Below are 9,813 nucleotides of genomic sequence, written 5' to 3'. Positions count from 1 at the left end.
AAAGAGAAGAGGAGATTTTTATCACCCACCTGGAGATCCTTTCCTCATCCCCCTCCTTGCTCTTCTTTTCTTCTCAAATGAAAGAGTGGTGCCATTCTATGAATGTTACCTTGAAGAGGCAATCTATGGGGGCTGCATGGAGGTGGTGAGTCAACTCACCAAAACTCACATAGGGTGCTCTGTTCAAGTCCGGATCCTCTTCAAAAGCAGGAGACCCTTCTATCCAAACTCAGGCCTCAAGTGTAAGTTATTTCTTAAACAAGAGGTCATAGGGCACAGTTGGTTGGTGAGCAGTTTCTGACTCAGTGTGCCAGGATGGAATATAGGAAGCTTTTGCCTCCCAGCTCAGGGCTCAGGCTCTGCTGTGGAGCCACCTGTTAGTACCTGATTCTCACATACTTAATTCCAGCTGCCCTCCCACCTCTGGTGCAGCTGCTTCTCTGGGAAAAAACTCATTTCTGAGACTGCAACCTGTGAGGTCAAGGTCATCTTAGTGACTGGAAATTGCCACTCTGCCCTGGCTGTTGCCCCTTGGAAACTAGCCCAGTGCCTGGCTCTACAGTAAGTCTGCCTGGCTCCTAAGATGGAGTAAATAAAGCAAGTCTCAGAGAAATTCCAGATTGGCTACATTCTTCTTTGTTCAGTAGGCAAAGAGGAGAGGGACTCCCACTGCCCCCCTGAAGCTTCCTCCCTCTTCCAGGTTTTCCCTCTCAGCTGGGAAGCAGTGAAAGCCGTTTCCTGTACCCCTCAATTCTTCTGATGGTGGGCTCTCCCGCGTCTGTGGCTTATCCTGAAAGGACTGCTCAGAGCCGGAGGGATCAAACACCTTGCCCAAGGAGAGGGAGTTGTGAGCAGCAGGCCGTGTCCCACGGCTACGATGGGGACTTCTCTGTGGGGAAACCGTAAAGGCAACCACCTGTCACCGCTCACCATAGTCACACTGGACTCAGGGCTTGCTAAAGAGCCTGCTAGGTTTGTGCAGCGGCCTGGGACACTGGAACGGACAGCCCCACCCTGTGGATCCTCGCACGGATGTAGACAAGGTCAGACGCCCCACCCCGACCGCCCGTCGGTGCAGACGGAAGCCACCACCTGTTCAGACCCGGGGTTGCTCTGCACGGTGGAGCCGGGCTGCGTGTGCACTTAGAGCCACTGTGGCGGACAGGATGCCAGCACACACGTGCAGAGGCACCCGAGGCTCAGGCCTGCCCTCCTAGCCCACCTTGTTCGCTCTTCGCTTTCAAGCACACCCTCGGGCGAAAAACTTGTCCATTCCTGTGTAAGACTTGCGCTCCCCCCTGTGGCCCGGGCGAACCCCGTTGTACCTGAGCGCAGGCCTCCGACCCCGTTCTTTGTCTCCCCATCCCAAAGGCGTCAGTGCGACCTGAACTCCCGACAAGCAGGTGAAAAGTGAAGCCGTAGCAACAGGCCTGAGCCTGTCCAGTGCCCGGGAAAGAGTTTGGCAACAAGTCAGATCTGCGTGGATTTCGGGTGTGCCAACTTTCTGGCTGTGTGACTGGGCGAGTGACTTAATTCCTCTGATCCTGTCTTTGCACCTGTAAAGAGGGAAACTGATCCCTTCCAGGGAGAGCGTGTGTGGAGGTCCACGCGTGCGTGCGGGGCAGCCAGAGCACCGACGCTTGGCACACCAGGACACGCGCTCCATGCAAATGAAGTGCCTTTTTGCGCGCTGCTCTGCAGCTCTAAGTGCACTCGGGGAGAGCGCCTGCCTAACCGCGGGATGCCTCGGGGGTGAGATGAGGGTGGGGGCAGAGGGAGAGCCCCCGCAGCCCCCTCCCAGCACTGGGCGCGCGTGCCATTGGCCCGGGCGGCCGGGTGGGCGGGGGCATGACATCAGCGGCAGGTTGGATTATAAAGGCGCGAGCGGAGCCGCGGACTCAGAGCGCACCCAGCCGGCGCCGCGCAGCTCTGGTACCCGGGTCCGCACGGAAGCCCCGCCAGCCCGCTCCGCGCCTGCCTGCGCATCTGCCCTCGCTTGTGCTGGTGTGAGCCCCTCCGCGTCACCGGCACCATGCACCTCTCCCAACTGCTGGCCTGCGTCCTGCTGCTCACCCTGCTCTCGCTCCGGCCCTCCGAAGCCAAGCCCGGGCCGCCGAAGGTGCGTGCTGTCGCGGGGCTGTGTGGGAGGGCCGGGGCTTGGGACGATGCGTCCACAAAAGGGAGCGGAGAGGGCGGGAAGGCGGCCCATTCCCCTGAGATGTGCGCGGGTGAGAATCCGGGGAGCCCTTGAAGCTCGGTTTCGGGGGTCTACGTCCCCAGCCTCGGGAGAATGAGGACAGATGCGCAGTCCCTGCCCCAGTGTGGCCAGCCGGGCAAGGGGCAAAGGAAGGGGGAGTCAGGGGCTCGCGGAGGGAACGACACTGCGGCGTGGCAGGTGGATGCAGGGCCGGGCGTCAGGCATCTGTAGGGGCGCGCTCAGGGCTCGGAAGGGACAGATCGCACGCTGGTGGGCGCGGCAGGCTGGAGCCTCAGGGGCCCCTCCAAGCTCCCCCTGCTGCCGCCGTGCGTCCCTCACCTGCCCGCCCTTTTCCTCGGACAGGTCCCGCGATCTCAGCTGGGGGAAGCGCCAGCTGTGTCCCACGCGGAGGGCGGCAGTCAGAAGAAACGCGACAAGACTCCCGGAGGAGGCGGCGCCAACCTTAAGGGCGACCAGTCGCGACTACTCCGGGACCTGCGCGTGGACACCAAGTCTCGGTGGGCCCGCCTTCTGCAGGAGAACCCCAACGCACGCAAAATTAAAGCGGGCAGCAAGAAGGGTACGTCCAAGGGCTGCTTCGGCCTCAAGCTGGACCGGATCGGCTCCACCAGCGGCCTGGGATGTTAGTGCAGCGACGCCTGGCGGCGGTGAGTACCCCCAACCCGGCCGCCCGGCGCTCGCGCGCACCGAGCTGCCCCGCAGCGCCTCGCAGGAACCTAGCCTGCACCCCCACCCGCAGGCCGGTCCCCTAGCCCTGGTACCGGTCCGCCTCCCAGGGCCTCTGCAGGGGAATGAGGTGATACGGTCGTGAGATCACATGTGTGCTAGGCCCCCAACCCTATTTATCATCCCATTTTACAGACGGAGAAAGTGAGGGATGAGATGGCGAGGGAACTTTGGAAAGGTCAGAAATAGCTCAGGATGGAGAAGCAGAGACAGTTCAGAGGGCTCCCGCCTATCCCTGAACCATAAGCAGACCGGCAGCACTGGCCCCCATATGCCAAGTGGGAGCTTTGAGGGGCGATCACGGGTTTGTGGGAGCAGAGAAGGAAGGGCATACACGCGAGCCCAGGGTAAGTTTCTCATGGTGCCGGGCAGTAGGCAGCATAGAGGTCTGGATGCTTCCTAGATCTGCTGTCCCTAAAACGGGACAGGCTTGGAGAAATACCTGCTCCCTCGCTGCAGAGAGAATAACCCTCTGTTGGCATCACCAGAGAGCTTTTCTGTCCCCAGAACATTCTGATTCTTGTCCCTTCTCTAAACAGTGGCTGTGGGCAAATTGGTCTGTCCAGGGTCCTGATGCTGCCGCAGCCCGTGTGACCAGGATCGAACCTCAGTGTCTGTGGCACTGTTTCAGGGCAAGGAAAAATAAACTAAAATAAATCTTATAAATCTCAAACTCAACATGTCCCAAACTGACCTCCTCACCCACCTCCCCGCGCCCGTCCTACCTGGGCCTCCTACTTCTGGCACAGCGTCCCCACTCTCCACCAGGGCCAGAAACCCCCGTGCTCCCTTCAGCCCCTGCCAGGTGCCGCAGCCTGGAGAAGTCCGGATGCAAAGGTCCTCACTTCCTCTCCTTACCTTCTCTCCGTTCCTGCTGCCCATCAGTGCCCAAGGGAAAACCATGCCCCAGCCTTTGAAACTGACACTTAGGTACTTTAGAATCTGACCCCTACTGGGTCCCAGCTTTTTCCTACAGCCTGGCTGCTGCCATTCCTTGTCCCACGGCCTGTCTGTTCCACTCCAGGCCAAGCTGCTATCTCACCCAAGATGCCTTATCATTGTATATATCCTGTGTCCCCCCCAGAGGGTAATGAGAACACCCTTTTTGAGACTTTGCAGCACATTGCTAAAGCCTTTTTTTTAACAGTTGTCCATATAATAAATGTCCAGATCTGTAGAGAATTTTTATGAGAGTTCACCTGAGCCAAACTGACAACATTGCCAGGAAGCAAGATCTCAAATCTTGCTCCAGAGAATAACAGTTTTGCAGTTTATTTTATACATTTGGAATTACGGAGGGAATGTAAGAAAGATTACATGAAGGTGGGAAAATCAAGGCAGGGATTGGATTACCTGGTAGTTAACAAGAGCATATGCCCTCTTGAGGATTGCTAGGCTTCTGAGAGGTCTGAAAAAAAGTCATTTCCAAGGTGTGTTCACCTAGAGGCCCAGAAACAGTGGGCAGGGCTTGCTTAGGGCCAAGGTAACCTTTTACTGGGGAAGGTATAAGCCTGGGGAGTGACTAACCACTATGACCTGCCCAGTTAGGAATTTATGATCAGAGCATCCTGTGAAGTTACCTTCCATAGAGCCCCTTTTTTGTTCACAATTCCCCCTTTTGGTCATAAATCAATCTGAAGAATGTGTTGTTGATGACCAATCTTTTGGTCGGAGAGTGTGGTCTCACAGCACTGGGAAGTCTCAGTATTAACATCCTCTTGTTGCCCACTGGGGATAGAGCAATCCTGTAACTATGGGATGTGCGTTGAGGCCGAATTTTCCCAGAAAGGGCAGGGCAGGTAAATGGAAGGCAGTCAGGTCGGACAGCCTTGGTCATAAAAACCACCTGCATCATTTCCATCCTGTGACCTCTCATGGTCCTAGCTTTGCTGTCTGTCTCGTTTTTCCATATTTTGCATCCAGTGTAACATTTACATGAGCCCTAAAGAGTGTTAACAGTTATACATGTTCCATAGTCATTAACAGGAAGACTCTATAGAAAAACCCAAAGAACAAGTATAACTATGACTATGACTGATATCATTAGCAGACAAGTAAAGACAATCAAACAGAATGGTTTCTGAGCTCAATATCAGTCCACAGGCGCACAGACCGTATCCATGTCTTGATGTCAGCATCCCTCACCCTAGAGGAGTCTCTGACATCCCCTATAGGTGGAGGCAAGTGTAGGTGACCATGCATGGTTAGGTGCCTGATAAAGTCCCTTCCTGTGAGGCTGGCGGGTGTATTTATTTGATGTCTATGCTACAAAACAGCCTCTTAAGTCTGTCTCCTAGGAGCTTGCTGTGAAAGGAAGTCTTAACCAGTTTGGCATTTTCTTGAAGTACTTTATCAAAACTTTCAATAGTGTACGATGTCCCCTTTCACTAATGTCAGAACATAAGTTCCTTCATCGAATTTAAGTTCAGCTTAAATGCACTATGATGCGTGAAGGAATGCAAACACTGGAGAATGGGTTTTGCCAGGGAGCCTGGGAGAACCAAGCGGCCGTTAGGGGTTTCCCAAAGCCCCGACTGTAAGTTTAACTTACAACCATTTTTTACCCACACAATGTACTGTAGAAGTTCATGTCCCTTACTGTACAAAGCTTCCCATGTGATGTAACATAGAAACACGTCTTTTGAGGTATTCCGGGGCACTTCTGGACTACAGCAAAGTTACTTCTAGTAGTTTTAATTACATAAGTTTATTGAGATAGTAACCCTTAAAAACCTCAATTTCTAATGGAAACTAAGAAGTCATTTTCAAAGACATTTTATAACCTCTAGAAACATATTTCATAGACATCAAAGTCAGTGATTCATATGGATTGAGCCAACAAGCTTTAGCTTTACTAAAGATTAATCTTAGATCACATGAACTTGAAAAGAATTTGGGTTAGTTTCTATATTTCTAAGAATTTTAGACTACCCAATCCTTCTAAGCGCTTGCCTTCAAATCAATTCATTTTAATTTATTACATTAATTTTAGCAATACTATCCAGAGGTAGAAAAGTAGCTCATATTTACAACATACATATATAGACACATAGACCTTTTAACCATGAGAAAAACTGGCTAGCTTATGAACAGTGGGTCCACCTTTTGTTTTGGCAGTTGGGATAAGAAGATAGCATTTGTATCTGTCCTTGACAACTCAAGTTCCAAGTGACCTTCTCCCTTTAAAAACAAGGACAGCTGGGTATTTATGCCTCAAAAAATTGGATTGCAAGCTAAACAACCTCCTAGGTTGGTCTGTTTACCTGACGTCTCTTTTTGAAGCTTTGAGAGACCCATTAAAAGAGGTTTTCCATTCATTGCACCTAATTTTGTATCAGCTTTTTCTCACTGTGCACCCAAAAGATTCATTTAGAGGAATCAAAAGGTTCCTCATGTCAGGCATCTTCCTGCAGGAGCGTCAATGGGGGGCTGCGAGTCCCAGGGCTGGTCGCCCCGAGGCACGATTTCCCGTGTCCCCTCTTAATGGGCAGATCTGTAGAGTCTGAACAAACTTCTAGGGAAAAGCAGCCTTTACATGCACGTCTCCGGATGAGCCAGATGCAGTGGGAATCCCTACAGGACCGCTTCATGCCCTATGGGGAAATGTTCCTCAGGCCATTGCTCAAAGATCCTTAGTCATCTAAAAGTACCCGCGCCGGGGCCAGCAAGGGCTTACTGATGCCCCGGAACCAGGACGCTCCCCAAGGCCAGGGCCGCTCTGGGGTGAGCCCATCCAGGGCGCCTGCCCTCCGCAGCGGCCTCTCCCCGGGGCCCCGCGGGCTTCTCCAGCTCGGTTGCATTAGCGCACTAGAGCCCTCCCAGGGCCCCCCTCCGCCCGTCTGGATTCGGGGATCTGCAAGGACTCTCGTTACCCCATCGGCTATTGGGGTGGGGGAAGCACGCGTCCTTTCTCTTTTGGAGCAGAAGAGATTCTGTCTCTCCTTTAACCAGCCAAGGTTTGTTCAGACTCTCAGGAAGCAATCCAATTAAACGGAAACGAAAAGTAGCGATCCATTTTTCTCACCCTTTCCTTGGGTTATCCCAACCCTTGTTTCCCTCAAGGGTTTTCTAATAACAGCTCAAATAAAGACAAGCCCTGCCACGTAAAGCGAGGAGGTCTGGGATCCCAAGAGAAAACGCTGCCGAGTTCACCCGCTCTGCAGCGGGGAGCCAGTGGGGCTAAGTGGTCCCACGCTGGTACCTGGCACCCTGTCCGGGTCCGCGGGTGGTCTTGGGCGGCTGCTTCAAAATCCTATCAGCAATACCAAGTCAGTGTCTATGTAAGAAACGTCCAGATTTGTAGAGCATTTTTATGAGTTTATTTGAGCCAAACTGACGACATTGCCGGGAAGCAGCGTCTCCCGCGCTCCGGAGAATGACAATTTGCAGCTTCTCTTATACATTTGGAATTAAAGAGAGAACTAAAGATCACACGGAGCAGCTCCCCTTCTGAGGGTTCTGAAAAAGAGGATTATTCTGGCATTTCAAAGGTGTGTTCATCTAGATGCACAAAAAGAGTCCGGGCTGGTTTAGGGCAAAGATAAATGTTTTACTAGGGATGTTATAGGCCTGGGGTGTGACTGCCCCCCATCACCTGCCCAGTTAGGGCTTCATGGTCAGGCCACCTGGGAGCTTACCTTCTGTCCCATGTATTCCGGTGCCCCTCTTCTGCCCACACAGCCAGAACACTTTTCCACCTGAGCTCGGAGTTGCCTCCTAGGTTTTAGCTGGCACCCTTCCTCTCTCTGCAGCCAGACCTGGCTTTGTTTGTCTGGCTCGCCCCTGCCCAGGGGGAGAGGGTCCCCGCATGTGGGACCCACACTTCAGGAGCTACCATTGAGGTGGCATGGCTCTCTTTTCTCCTGTCTGAACACCGAGGAGGTGGGGACACAGGCCTCGGATTTTCCATTGGCGACTTAAGCACCAGGCTTAAACTTCAGAATCTAAACCAATGTCATCCTGTGGATGAGCAGGAAATGGGATGAGGGCCTGGGAAGCAGCTGGCCTGCCTGTCCCCACGGGCTCCTTGTTCGTGGAGGTGGCTGTCTGAGGGTATCAGACAATGGCCCGGCAGGGACTGTGCTGGAGCCACCCAGGTCACGAAAACTTATCAACCCCTTTGTCCGGGGACATCGGGCCACCTCCTGAAAGTTCTCTTTTAGCTGAACACCCACCTCCAACACCCTTAACCTTCTCAACCGCATCCTCACCCCCCACCCCCATGACCTTGACTCTAAGCAGCTACCATAATGACTGTCGCTGATGGTTAAGTCTTGATTATAAAATGTTAATGACAGAGACAGGGTGAGGTTGATGCCTGAATGAACACTTTGCCCGTGGGCCCCAGGGCCTCACAGACATCTGTCATCTGCTTAAACACAGGAGTCGTGGGAGAGCTCACCGGGGGTCCCTCTGCACGTACTATTCCGTGGGGGGCACCGCAGCATCTCAGGAGGATGCCTTCCTCGGGCCCCGGAGCACCCACAGACCCTCCAGCAAAGACTGGGCACAGCCCTCAGCAAATGACTGATAGCTCTGAAACCAGCACACCCAGCATGGCTGCTCATTCCTCAGGGCCGGGAGACCCCAGTCCTCTGCTTGCAAAGGAGGCCCTTTCGGGGTGAAGCCAGCGGAGGAAGAAAGTGCTCTTTACTGAGCAGCCCCTCTGTCCCAGGCGCTCTGCTGACGCCCAGTGTGTGGCCCTTTGCCGAATCTCAGAGCCAGCCCTGGGAGGTGGCTATTACCCCATTTCATGGGTGAGGAAAGCCATACTCCAGAGCCGTCCAGGAAATAATTATCCGAGCTGGGGTTTGAACCCAGGATCCGTGCTCCTCTGATGTTCCTTTGCCCTCCTCTGCCATCCAGACACATAAAGCCAAGACGAGCCCCTGGCCTGCCGGGAGGTGTGTGTTGCAGCGAGAAAGGGAGAGCGCAGTGTCTCCCATGCCCTCCCTGCCCCGCGTCTCCCCGAGTGCCCAGGGCAAGGCCGGCGCTGAACCCGAGGGGAGGTGGGCTGGCCTACACGCTGGTTCCCCGTGCTGGGCAGGCAGGAAGTGCCAGCGTCCTGGCAGGGGGGAGGTGAGGGCCCTCTCCTTCTACAGGAAGGCCTGTGTCAGCCGAGGGACCAGCACTAAGTGTCCCCTGTCCCCTCTGTGTTTCAGGATTGGGAACTCGCTCCGTTTTGCTGAGGTCATCCTTGGTCATCTGGAAGCCCCTCCCAGGCAATGTGGCTTTTACATTTCTTTCCTTGTTTTCCCCCTGGGGGTACTGGGAATACACACCACCAACTGTTTTATTATTATTTGGGGAGGGGGGTTGATTTTATTGTTTGTTTATTTTGAAAATGAAAAATAAAAAGTTATATATTATATATATATTATATACATGAAACACACACCTACACCGACATGACAAGGGACAGTTTTTAAGAGACTGACAAAACCAGCTATAAACATTGCTGTTTGTAAATTCATGTCATGCATAAATGTATTTATGTTGTAAAGCTATTTATATTGTTTATAAAGAGATATTTATAAAAATTTTATTTATGTAACAATGAAAGAAGTCAATCATTGTAATGTTTTGTCTTAACTAGTTGAAAAATGTAAAAAAAAAAGTCACTCCATGAACATCCTGAAAACTGTCTTTATTTGCTCAGTGCACTTCTTTCTTAGGACGCAGTGTGAGGAAGAGGGAGGATGTTGAAGACAAAGCCCTCAGCCTCCAAACAGATCTCTCAGCAGGGTTCCCAGTTCGGAATCCCCCTCATGTCCTGAACCTGAGTCTCCCCAGAGGGGCTGGCCTTGTGGGTTTTGTCCCAGGGGGTTCTGACCAGCTTGCCCAGGTCAAGAGGCTCTGCCCAGAGCACC

General features: G+C 53.0%; 1 protein-coding gene across 3 annotated transcripts; it reads left to right on the top strand.

Annotated features, from left to right (window-relative positions):
- The first annotated feature begins 1,897 nt into the window (after positions 1–1,897).
- Positions 1,898–9,564, top strand: NPPC (natriuretic peptide C). Of its 3 annotated transcripts, none has more exons than XM_090284984.1 (3): positions 1,898–2,119; positions 2,561–2,865; positions 9,106–9,564. In XM_090284984.1, the coding sequence occupies exons 1-2, from the start codon at positions 2,033–2,035 to the stop codon at positions 2,843–2,845; spliced, it is 372 nt and encodes a 123-aa protein (XP_090141110.1). In that variant the 5' UTR covers positions 1,898–2,032; the 3' UTR covers positions 2,846–2,865; positions 9,106–9,564. The 3 variants fall into 3 exon arrangements, with proteins under 3 accessions (XP_090141110.1, XP_090141111.1, XP_090141109.1); XM_090284985.1 differs by lacking the exon at positions 9,106–9,564 and adding an exon at positions 6,062–6,241; XM_090284983.1 differs by lacking the exon at positions 9,106–9,564 and adding an exon at positions 3,484–3,622.
- Positions 9,565–9,813: the final 249 nt, after the last annotated feature.

The sequence above is a fragment of the Furipterus horrens genome, unplaced genomic scaffold (assembly GCF_987537825.1).
Source record: "Furipterus horrens unplaced genomic scaffold, mFurHor1.1.pri manual_scaffold_1, whole genome shotgun sequence".
In the NCBI taxonomy this organism is placed as follows: domain Eukaryota; kingdom Metazoa; phylum Chordata; class Mammalia; order Chiroptera; family Furipteridae; genus Furipterus; species Furipterus horrens.
The sequence above is the reverse complement of the archived record's forward strand: the minus strand, read 5'-3'. Positions and strand labels throughout refer to the sequence as shown.